Source organism: Poecilia mexicana, unplaced genomic scaffold (genome assembly GCF_051168715.1).
Source record: "Poecilia mexicana isolate PSO_F unplaced genomic scaffold, ASM5116871v1 scaffold_20, whole genome shotgun sequence".
In the NCBI taxonomy this organism is placed as follows: domain Eukaryota; kingdom Metazoa; phylum Chordata; class Actinopteri; order Cyprinodontiformes; family Poeciliidae; genus Poecilia; species Poecilia mexicana.
Genome location: NW_028263389.1, coordinates 23,996,346 through 24,009,047, shown reverse-complemented (window position 1 = coordinate 24,009,047; position 12,702 = coordinate 23,996,346). Strand labels below are relative to the sequence as shown.

The following is a 12,702-nucleotide window of genomic DNA, read 5'->3' as shown; positions in this document are numbered from 1 at the left end:
ACAATGTCTGGAAGTCGATCAGTGATTGATCAGATGTAAGGCAGGCTGTAACGAAAAGCAAAATCAGCCAGAACCCAAAACGCAGCCAACACCAGAGTTGGTTCACCAAATGTCTTTATTACAAAAATAAAGGTAAGAAGGGGCTAAAGTGGGGAGTAGTGATGCTGGTGGGTCAGGAAGGGGGAAGTCCACTGAGGTCTGGGATCCAGCCAGGGAGGGGTAAGGTAGATGGGCAAAGGGAGAACTTGAGGGCTCAGGGGACAAACAGATGACAGGGACAAATTCCACCAACCAGAGGCTGTCATGGGACAATCCATGTTCATTCACGGGAGGGCCACAGGCAATGAAGATCCAGAAATCAGAAAAACTTGAGGCAAGGTCAGAGTCAGGCAGGGTTCATCAACAGTAGTCAGAAATCCTCCAGCAGCCAAGGGACAAGGCAAAATCTGTGGTCAAAAACAGGCAGGATCAGAAAACCAGAAAACTTTGAAACATGAGACAAGGCTTGAAAGCTGCGACTGGGGCAACAGACGATCTCGCACTGAGCTGGTGGTTTAAATAGGGCGCAGCACAGCACGGGTGAGGATAATGAGTAATCAGCACAGTCAAGGTGGAGCTGAAGGGCTGAGATCATGACACAGGCGAGCAGTAAGAGGCATGAATCATAGCTTTCCTTGTGGCAGGGATTCGTCCTGGAGCCAGTGGGTTGCTGGTTCTCTGTCGTTGTCCTTGGGCATCAAGAACACTTTTAGGGTTCACCAGCCTTGCCTGCTGGTGGGGGTCAGAGGAAACTGCTATGCTTCTCAAACTGTGGTATGAGGACCGCTGCTGGGACGTGTGCTGCGTTCAGCAGTTCTCAAAAAAATGTCACTGTTGACTATTTACCAGGCAGATATGAGCAACTGGATGATTAGAAGCCAAGCTGTGCTGTAAAGCAAACTAGGAATACGAATTGTTCCAGGGCATTGATCATGGGGAGGGACTTCATATTCTAACAGAAGAGCACATAAACTGTGTTATAACTGAAGCCGTCAGCCATGTTGGATTTGAGGGTCTGAGCTGGTGAGAAATGACCAGTTTTCTAAATTGAAATTTATATTTTCCTTTTTCAGACATGTGACTAGAAAAATGTGACTAAAGAGAAGAAATTGGTAGCAAAATCACATTAAACCTTCAGCTCAACCTTTAATGCAAATAAGATGACATTTAGTTTGTTACTGTTTGACACTGAACTAGTAGTAGACTTGGTTCACACTGCAAGTTTAAGTGACCCAAATCTCATTTTTACCATATTGCGACCTGTGTCTGTTCTTTTTATGACAGTCTGAACAACACAGCTCAGATTTTTAGAAATGCAACCCAGACCACTTTGATATGTGGTTTTAAGTCTGTACTGCCATTCATCCGACCTAAACATTGTTAACACTTGACAAACATCACTGAAAGTGTGAAGAAAAACAACAACCATGATGGACAATGGTGAGGAGGAAGTTGTTGATGTGCTGGCTCTGGTTGGATAACAACTTTTTTTTTATAAACATTTTTATTACTTTTATGCTTTCACAAGTAGAGAAAATAGAACATTATACACTGTACTGCCTATAACCTTTCATGAGTAGGTGAAGAAGAGAAACAAAACAAACAAAAAAACAAAAGACAAAAAACAAAGAAAAAGGGGGGGGGAAGCCAACGTACAATGTCACATTTATGTCAAATCATGTATCCAATGGTCGGCAAACATTTATAGACATGTTTAAAGCTTGACAACACAAACATATAACTAGCCGGGTGATAAAAGAAAGGAAAAGAAAGATGCAATGAGATACAAAAGGAGGGTGTTCTTTAGTTAAGATCTGGTGAGACCTTCCACTTTATAGGATTCTGACCTCTCATCACGAGTTGCGTCAACTCTTTAGGTAGATAGTTAAGCACAGGAGACCACATATCCAGGAAATGTTTTTCATTACCCTTAAGAACTGCACTAATACTTGCATGAGGGAGGACCCTAAATATTTCTCTATACCATTGTGTGACAGTTGGAGGCTTATCCTTAATCCAATTAATTAAAATGCATCTCCTACCCAGAAGCAATAATTTGTCACATAGTTTGAAGTGCAATTGTATCAGAGAGACTGATTTTGAAGGGAGGCCAAGAAGAAACAGACCTGGGTCACATCTGATCTTTACATGAAACACGTCGCTCAGCTCTTTAGAAATTGCACCCCAGAATCTTTTAATCAATTTGCATTGCCAGAAATAATGGTAGTACGTTCCAACCTCTCTTCCACATTTATTGCATAAGGGAGAAAGCTGGCGATCCATCTTATTCAGTATAAAAGGTGTTATATGTAGACGATGTATTTTATACTGTGTCTCTCTGAGCGTATTACATATAAAGGTTGAATTAACTACATTAATGGCTTCTTGCCAGTCATCCTCAATGTATACTGTGTCAAGGTCTCCCTCCCATTTCCGCGCAATGTCCCCGGCACCACCTGGGGTGAGAGAGTAGAGCACTGCATAGAAAGCGGAAATAAAATGCCTAAGTTTTTTCCGGTCGACAAGGAATTTCTCAATCTCATTGTGTGTGACCAAGCCAGAATGAGAGAGCTTCAGAAAGCCATTGAAATGGCAAATTTGAAGAAACTGTTCTTTAGGAATACCAAATTTTAACTTTCATGAGTACATTCTCTGTAAACAGATCTCCGATCACTCTCACTCCTCTGCTATGCCACAGGTCAAAAATGTTGGGCTCAAGACCTGGGATAAAGTCCTGGTTTCTTGTGAAAGGTGTCAGGAGTGAGGAGCGTGGTTCCAAATTCTCTGCCACACTCTAATTGTGTTATAAATGATTGGATTATGTTTAATATCTCTTGATAGCCTCTTCCTGTCTCTGGTGGTGAGGCTCCACAAAGAAGCAGACTGAGAGGCCCACGAATCAAGGCAAGAGTTTGAGTTAAGATGAGCCTGTAACCACTCCCACAGATAACGAGCATGGCAAGCCCAATTGTAATAGTAGATGTTTGGCAAAGCCAAGTCACCTCTGTCAACAGGAAGCTGTAAAGCTTTGATTTTCTGTTGTGGTCTCTTGCCATGCCAAATGAATCTGGAAAATGCTCTCTCTATATTCGTAGTGACTTTTTTGGATAGCCAAAGGGGTAACATTAGGAGGGGATATAAAAGCCGTGGAAAAATTTTCATTTTAATCAAACTTATACATCCCATAAATCAGTGGTCCCCAACCTTTTTATTAACGCGGACCGGTCAAGACTTGGAAATTTTGCTGCGGCCCGGGGAGGTGGGGGGGGAGTCGTGAACCGTCAGATAAGGCTTCTGCATGTTGGTGTTCCCGCTAAATCCTGAATATACCCAATTTAGGTTGTCTTGGCCCTTTTATCGCAGCCTGTGTGGTTTTTCCTGACTGGGAACGAGAATACAACCTGCTGAATGTGACAGGTAGCCAATCAGAAAGCGCGGTGACGTAAGAACAGAGAGGAATCCTAAACAGCTGACATATCGCGCAACTGAGAGTCCGGTGGATATCGGAGATGATATGTGGAAATGTTTTTTATTATATGTAAAGGTCATTATTATATATGTTTATTCAGTTAAAAATGTTAACTATGAAAAAACATAGTCACCTCCAAATCATAGTGCAGCAAATAGAGCGGCTGCTCCTGTCGTCTTTTATCCACCGCCTTTTCTTTTTGTTACATCTTTCATCTCTTAAAATGACTCCACAAACTATCACTATTGCTTCTACATCGTCATCCGTGTTTGGTTATTCTAAATTCCCGTATGCTATGTTGGGAGTTTTGTGGATTTCTTCTGGAATCGCGATGTTCGTGACTGGAATCGGTTCGTGTTGCTCCTGCCGTGTGGCTGGAGACACGAACCGATCAAATCTGTTGTACTTTTATCAGCTCTGTGGTCACAGAGGTTTGGAGAATCAGCCGACAATTCTTAAATCTTGCCGTCTTATTTTACCAGACTTAAGACTCACAAGCTCTACTCATCTCCTCTCGACCACTGCCCAAACACTCTCTGACTGGTCGCTATGGTAACGTTTATATATCCCTTCAAAATAAGATACAGATGCACCACAAAAACTAACATTTTATTTTCGTGAAAATTTTAATTCACGATAATGACTAACGGGAGCCCTGAGCTTGTTTCTCTGCAATGAGACGGTCCCATCTGGGAGTGATTGGAGACAATAACACCTGAAGTGTTGCTTATATCCACAGCCTGCTTGGTCTCCACGTGACGAAGCAGTTTGAAGCTTCATTGCTTCATTAGACACCTGATCTATTTCTTACTCATTTTGCTGCTTGTGGGCTCAGCGTTGGCACGCAAGTAACCGAGAGAATCCGGTTAAAGGATTTTCAAAATTAAAGATCCTCCTGACTCAAATATTACATAAAACGGAAATATTTAATGTTGGGGACCACTGCCATAAATGATAAGGGAAGGTCATGCCAACCTTTCTAAGTCCCTCCTTATTTTACTAACTGTTGGAGAGAAATTAAGCTTCCATAGTTCTGTCAGGTTAGGGGACACCTTTTTTTCCAAGGTAAGTGAAGCCATGTTGGGAGCATCTCAGGGAACAGCTAGAGGGTAGGTCCTGGACAGTAGTAATACCTAATGACATTGCTTTTGATTTATCAAAATTGATTTTATAACCCGAAAAGGAACCAAACTCATGATTAGAAGATAAAATAGCTGGTATTGAGATGTCAGGTTTTGTTACAAATAACGCTATTTTATGGACTTTACCGCCAATCATCACACCATGTACATTTTGTTGTGATCTAATAACCACTGCTAGGGGCTCCAGCGCAAGAGCGAACTGAAGCGGGGATAGAGGACAACCCTGTCGAGTTCCCCTACGTATTGTAAAACATGGAGATTGAACACCATTAGTCATGACACAGGCTGATCAAAGTATCTTGATCCATTTCAGAAAATCACCCCCTATACCAATTCTCTCCAAAACATTAAATAAGTACTTCCACTCAATCCTATCAAATGCCTTTTCAGCATCTAAAGATACAGCAAAGGCTCTACAGTTTGTTTGGCTTGAGTACTGAATTACGTTAAGTAATCTCATTTGTGAAGGAGAAATGATTTTGTATGAACCCAGTCTGATCTGGGTTTATTAAGAAAGTCAACAGCTTCTCCAGTCTCGTTGCAAGTAATTTAGAGAGCAGCTTACCATCTACCCCAATAAGACTAATAGGTCTATATGAGCCACAGATGTCTGGTGGTTTATCTTTTTTGAGGATGAGGTTGATGTTCGCCAGGTTAAGAGTTGGTGGCAAGCCTCCACGCCCAAACGAGTGCATAAACATGTCAGTAAGTGGTCCTACCACCAGGTGACTTAGTTTCTTATAGAATTCTGGACAGAAACCGTCAGGTCCAGGAGCTTTTCCACCCTTAGTGGGAGGCGATGGCTTCACTGACTTCTGTCTGAGAGATTGGAGCACCTAAGACTTCTTGTTGTTCCTCTGTCAGGCGAGGGAGAGTCACGCCAATTAAGAATTCTGTTATTTTAACATCGGATAAATTGCATTCAGATGAATACAGTTTTTGATAGAATTCCCTCATAACCCTATTAATGTCTGTCGTTTTATGATGTCTGTCTCGGTTATTGTCTTGTAATGATGAAATTGTGTTTGCTTCCATTCTGCCTTTTGTTAGCCTTGCTAGAAGCCGACCCGGCTTGTTCCCTGGCTGATACGGTTTAGCAAAGAAAATAGTTGATTCTGCTTGTTTTGTTAGTAATTGATTTAAAGCTGAGCGAGCTGCTTCTAACTTTTTTGACAGTGCTCTAGAGGGTGTATTTTTAAATTGCAACTCTGTGTGTTGTACTATTCTTTCTAAGCATAATTGTTCTGTAACGGCAGCTTTTTTCTGAGCTGTGGTATATGAAATGACACATCCCCTAATAAAAGCGATAGCTGTCTCCTAGAGTAACGAAGGGTTGACATCTGGGGTCTTATTAGTATCCATAAAGAAATTCCACTGATCTTTAATGTAGTCAATAAAAGATGGGTAGCTCAGTAAAGAGGGATTCATCCTCCAGTGGCGAGAAGCAGGTTCAGCATAAGGGGGGCTAATATATAAGATAACAGGAGAGTGATCTGAGATTGTACATGTGCTAATTGAACAGTTTCTAACTCGATCCAATACCATTCTTGAAGATAATAAGAAATCAGTCCGAGAGAATGTTTGATGGGGTTGAGAAAAAAAAGCGTAATCTCTCTCTTTAGGGTTAGTGACTCCAGGTGTCATACAGTCTTGGCAAAACTCTTGCAATCTCAAACTTTTTCTTGAAGTTGTAGTAGATCTGGGATGAGATTGGTCAACACCTGGGTCGTGAATGCAATTAAAATCCCCCCCCCACCACCACTACTATGTACGTGTGTACCGATGCAATGTCCAACAGAAGTTTTGGGAAGAAAGTATCCTCGTATATATTTGGACCTTATATGCAACCTATTAAAATGTGTTCTCCATAAAGATAACCTGAGATAAGGACATACCGACCATCATTGTCTCTCATAGTTTTCTCCAATGTAAAGGGTAGACTCTGGTGGATTAGTATGGCAGCTCCACTACTCTTAGAGTTATGTGATGAGTAAAACACCTGGCCCACCCAATTCCTCCTCAGTTTAAAGTGCTCACTGTCAGTTAAGTGGTTTTTCTGATAATAACGCTATTTTTGTGTTTTCCTTTTTCTTTTGTCTTTATATCACATTATTTATTCCCATAACATTAAGGGAGACTGTTTTGAGATCACTCATAGTAAAGCTGACGATAGTTTGATAATCTGTGAGAGAGTGTTATAATAACTACAGTATACTTCCATGAATTTATGAAAAGTAATTGAAAAACCGGTGGTTTTTTGACATGAAAAACAGGTAACTTGCATTGTACATTGGCGTAAACAATAATGAGAAAAAAAACCACATGAGCGAAAGAACAGCCATCCCCAAACGATGGCCCCAACACAACCTCTAACCCCCACCCTTTGCCCCCCTTCCCCCTGTACGGTTCTGGACCGCCAACCGCAGTAAAAAAAAATTAAAACTGGGGCACATGAAACCGAGAAGAGTCGCCGCCGAGAAAAGAAGACCAGACATCCTCCCTAAGCTAAACCCCCCCACCCCACCCCGAGCCACCACAATTTAAACGTGTCCCAGCAACCAGCATGTTTTTTTTAATCATATCTTGTTTATCCATGTGAGGCACAAAGTAAACAAAAATCCAAGTCGTGGAACATCTGTCCAACAATTAGCCACATACCTTTACAACAGAGTTATGCACCGAAGAGAAAAGGAAAGAAAAAGTAGAGCACCAGCCTCCAGGCAAAGGTCCAACGTATGTATCCAACCAAGCCATAAGATGGTCTCAGTTCATTTCATCCTGGAAAGCCAGTGCATCCTTGGGTGATCAAAACGAACGGGTTTTCCCTCCGTGTGTAAAAGACAGGACAGCCGGATATTGCATGAAGAATCTCACCTCCTTCTTGACAAGAAGTTCACACATCCCGTTAAACGCACGGCACATATCCTTGACAGCAGCGGTCATATCCTGTCTGATGAAGACCGTTTGGCCTTCGCATGTGAGCGGAGCCTGCTTCCTTGCCGCCGCCAGGATCCTGGATGTATCTCTGGAGTGATGTAACTTAACAATCACAGTGCACGGCCGGTCAGGTCTCGATGGTCCAGGGCTCCGTTGAGCCCGATCGATCTTAATGACGCCCCGCTTAGACTCCAAGCCAAGAAGAGTAGGAAGCCATCTCTCAAAAAATGAGAGATGTTGGCCTTCCATGTCTTCTTTGAAGTTGTAAATCAAGATATTATCCCTACAACTGCGTCCCTCCAAATCGGTACATTTCTCCGTCAGAGTGTGCACTTTAGACTCCAGCTCTTTCAGCTTGGGTCTCACCGCCGACATGTCGTCCTCCACCGCTGAGATGCGGTGCTCTGCTTCCGTGATGCGTTCCGTGTTGGCTTCTAATTTAGCAGAGAGATGTTACCCAAAGTGGTGGAGAACTCCTTAAACTTCATATCAATCAGAGCTGAAATCTTCTGTGACAGATTGGGAGATATATGTGCGTCAGAGCCGCTAGCAAGCACCTCGTGCTGCAAGGAAGAATTGCTAGTCAGCATATTCTTCCTTGTTGGCTCTTCAGTTGGTTTATAAACGGAAGATTTGGCTGTTTTAGGGTTGGGCATGGTGTTGGGTTGCTATAAGATAAGCCTACAACTTGTTAGGTTAGATAAGGATACAAGAACAACCCAAATTGGCTCGAGAGGAGTGGGAGCCCAGAGACAAGCGTCCGCTCAGAATAACTGTATCACGTGTCCTTCCCTGGATAACAACTTCAAGATCACAAGATAAGCTCCACCATTAGCATCAATGTTTATTTCCACAAACACTAGCGCGTCCCTACTTTTTTTGTTTTGCAAAGAATGTTTGAGTTTTTTAAAAATTGAAACAGTGTAAAATGCCCTGTTGAACAGTAGTTTTCTTTGGAACTTATTGTGTGTGTACGTGTGCGCGCGCGTGTGTGTGTGTGTGCGTGTGAGGATGTGGAGGATAAGTCAGTTTGTCTGAATTGTCGAGAAAAGTCGAGCTCAGCCCACTTCCCCATGCTGGAGATTTTAGTTTAATAATAATAATAAATAAAGTTATCTTTAAAACTGATTACACAGGTGACATCAAGACCCAACAGTAGAGTCAGACGGTAATAAAATTAATCTGGTTGTGTGTGTTGTTATTGTGTCCTGCTTTAATTCTACTTTTTTCTATTTAATCATAAAAAATCATAGTCAGACAGAAAGAGAGTCATGGAACAGGAAGAGCAGGTTCCCTGGAAAAAGAGGAAGTTTCCAGCCTGCAGTGATTAAAATAGTTCAGACTGCTCATTTTGAGCACTAAAGGTTTAAAGAATAAAATCTAAACATTTTGAGTGATTGGATAAGACCCAGAGTAAAATACTTGAATTAATAATGATAACTTATAATTAAGCCAATAATTAATATTGGTTTAACCAGTGGTTGATGTTGGTTTGATTATAAGAATATTTACACTTACTCTTATACTTATGGAAGTACTTAAAGGAGAAAGAAGTAACTGTAACATGGTGTCAAATAATTAGAATAATGAATTATTCTTGGTTTCTTTTCAGAAATGTCTGTAATAACACATTATGATTATAAGAGTAACTAATAAGTAATGGTTATTATAATATTATAAGTGAATGCTAAATCAGAGAAACTAAGGGGTTATAAATGTGATTTTGACATTGAACTTGAAATGGTGTAAAATGTGTAACTGTAACTAAAGGTCACTGATGTTGTGTTGGAGGTAGATGGTAGGTGAAATGTCAGGGAGAAAGAGGAACTGATGGGAGAGCGGAGGTGTCCAACGCCTTATTGCTAAACTTAAAACTTACCTAAGAAAAGGTTAGACACAAGAGGACTGTTGAGCAACTTGGGACATTAGAACAGACATCAGGTCATGTCCAAAGATGGTGATGGATATGAGATTATCGGTCCAAGCAGTCAGCCAATGAAACAGGCACAGCAACAAAGCTAGCCAATGCAAATGCACTAAAAGGGTGGATAAACCCTTTATAAGGTGAGTGCAAAAGAGGAGTCTTTGGTTGGATCCTTCAGGCAGCTTCGAGCCAAGATCGAGATGGACAAAGAACTCTGCAGCTGAAGAAGAGCCGGAGCCACAGAGCCGAAGACTGTTCTGCACATGGGGACCAACCCGTTAGCCCCGCAACATGTGGCTTCAAATTGCACTTCTCTCATCAGCTGGGTTCGAGACCCCAAAGACAAAGACCAAGGCAAAGATGAAGATAAAGACAAAGGCAAAGAACAAAGGCAAAGAGGAAGAACTGGGTTCCTTCCATGAGACCAGCTCGTCTACATCTCGAAGGACCAGAAAGATCGTGAGACGAAGAAAAAGGAGCTACAGAGCTGCAAGCCAAGAAGGAGAGGGCCGCTACGAGCATGAGGAAGTCACCCTGAGGCCCGAGATCTGCCGCTCTGACTCAGTACTCTTCCTGTACTGGGAGCCTCCTGCTGCTGCAACACCTTTTTCATCATCAGGCCAGTTCTGGGGTTCAAAATGCCAAACACCGTCCGTCTCTCTCAAAGTTTTCCTTTTTTAGTTCACAGTGTCAGCATTAGGGAAAGATAGGCTAGATTATTGATTTTACTTATTTGATTATTTCTGTTACTGATTTAAGCTGTACTGACCCTTGCAAAACTGCCTTACTAATACAATATTTAGCATTAAGAAAATCTAAAAGATGTTGTGGACATTCAGTTAATGAGTCACCTTAAAGTTCTTTGATGGTTGTAAAATAGCTATGAAGTTTGATTCTGGGAGGAGAAGGTGGAAAATGTTTTATAAGTTGCTTTTAGCCAAAACTAAAACAACACCCTTGGGACTCGCCCGAGTCACTAAAACCTACCTGGTTCAGTAACAAGTGCAAGTTGTAATAAGAGAAAGAGCGACCGTTAACAGATGTGCTCTGTGAAACTAGCTGATTCTGGGCTGCTCTATCTGGCTAATTCACAGGGTGAAAAAGGGTGGGACATCTGGATGGAGGTCGTTAGAAACCAGGCTAGTCTTTCTCGCACCCAGCTTAAACAGAGTTTACTTCAGTTCTGGGTAGGGTAAATCCCGGCAGATTTAGGAAACTCAATTCACCCGTTAGACGGAGAGCTGGGAGCAACATCTCCCTCCTCTCAGAAGAGGAAGTAGAGAGAGAGAAGGGGGGGGGGAGGTGTTGCACAACAACAAACAGAATGTAAAGTGTGACAAGATCTAACTTGTTAAGCTTGAAAATGAAGGGAACTGGTTAGAAGTATTTTCCATTCTAGGTCTGGAAGAAAAATTAACAGAGTATTAAAAATGTTTTACAGTCTCCTCCTTCACTTCAACTGTATTTTATTAATCTCTATTAAATAAAAAAAAAAATCAGAGTTATGATTTTTTTCCATTCAAGCTGCCCTGCTCCCTCAGGTGTTCCCAGTCCTGACTGGATGGATATGTTCCCTCTCCTCAGGTTTCCTTTAGTTTGTGTGGCTGAAAAAGAGAAAAGCTGTGTAGAATGTGTTTCCTGTGCCACGCTACACAGACTTTAGGTGTAACCTTGCTCTTGGTTCCCTCGGCAGCCCTCCAGTGTTACTGTGACCGCTGCAGCGCCAACTCCAGCTGCACCACAGATGGCGTCTGCTTTGTGGCCATTAGGAAGTCCGGGAGCCAGCAGATCTCAGAACAGCGTCAGTGCATACATGACAGCGAACTGATCCCTCGAGACAGACCCTTCGTCTGCGCCCCGAACTCCAGAACGGACACTGGCATCTTCCCCATGTGCTGCTCGTCTGACTACTGCAACAAGGAGCCGGATTTCCCAGTCTTTCGTAGGTATCCACACCAACACCTCACACAACAGCTGCTAACGTACAGCTTCTAGACTTTTCAACAAAAATAATCCAGCCGATGTGACCAAACTCATCTGGGAATAAACAGATGTGTTTGAATGAAGGGCTGAGTTACAATGACTGAATGTCTGGTTGCCTTGGATTTATGCCTTGGATTTATTGTAGTGAAACCACCTTTGAGAACATAAAGAGCTCAGACTGTGACCTCTGTAAAGATGGAACATTTTTCACCTGAGACTCTTCAAACAGAGCTGGGCCAAGGACACACAATCACAGAAATGAAACTATAAAGGCAGACTTTAACAGAATTCAAGTGAGTGTGTCCCTGAGAGTCCTGCATAGAAATGATCCTGACACTGGTTCACTGATCTGTATGTCATCTTTAATCATGATGAAGCCATCATGGAAGCCTGAAGGCCTATCTTGCATTTCACCAAAGTGTCATCAGATCCATAATTTATTATGGAAGTCCATGTCTGAAGTTCTCTGTTTGTCTGAGATCTGGTTAGTAATAATCCCCCACCTGTGGATGTGGCAGACCATGATATCTTTAGAACAGAGGGGTGTGTGTGTTTGCGGGGGGGAATAGAAAGTGTCGTTTAATAGAACAGGCATGTTTACTTACCATTGAGTGTATCGGTCTTAAGATGGCTCTCTCACCACAGATGTCAACAACACTTACTAAGCTTAAAGAATGTAACACAAAGAAGTAGGGCTGTTGTAAACGAATATTTTAGTAATCGAGTAATCTCTTCATAAGTCATTTTCATGGTGGCGGCGTGTTTCTGGGGTGAAGAGGTGTCAATCACCTGCAGGTGTTCCCTCTGATGTCTCCTCAGAGATGGAGATCATTTCCTCCAGTTTATCTCCAGGGATTTTTTTTCTTCATTTAACGTCTTAAGCTCCAGCTGCTTTGGTTTGGCTCTAACTAAGGCCAGTCAAGACCTCAGTTCCAGGTAACAAGCAGGCGTCTTACACATCACTGAGTTGCATGCAAATCCTGAATGGCCTCCTTTAAGCATACGGAGATACAATCACTTGAAGATACTGATTTATAAAACTCTACTACTGGCTCCAACCTACTTAAATTCTCTCCTACAATCATCTGTTACTTTCCATTCTTTACGCTCCAAAAACATTTTTTTTTTTTGCATGTCCCATGCACAGAAAAAAGGAAACAAGCATTTAGTGTAATGACTCCTACTGTTGTGATCCTTGTTTTTCTGTG

The 12,702-nt window shown here is 42.1% G+C and overlaps 1 protein-coding gene across 8 annotated transcripts in view; it reads left to right on the top strand.

Annotated features, from left to right (window-relative positions):
- The window catches only part of tgfbr1b (transforming growth factor, beta receptor 1 b), a 79,218-nt gene that overhangs the window by 20,820 nt on the left and 45,696 nt on the right, over nucleotides 1–12,702 (top strand). For all 8 annotated transcript variants that reach the window (XR_015761567.1, XR_015761566.1, XR_015761565.1 and 5 more), the window contains one exon: nucleotides 11,205–11,453. Coding sequence is in view for 3 of the 8 variants with exons in the window: in XM_088001151.1 (XP_087857277.1) it covers nucleotides 11,205–11,453 (249 nt within the window). In the remaining 5 variants the exon portion in view is untranslated. The remainder of the gene's footprint in view (nucleotides 1–11,204; nucleotides 11,454–12,702) is intronic.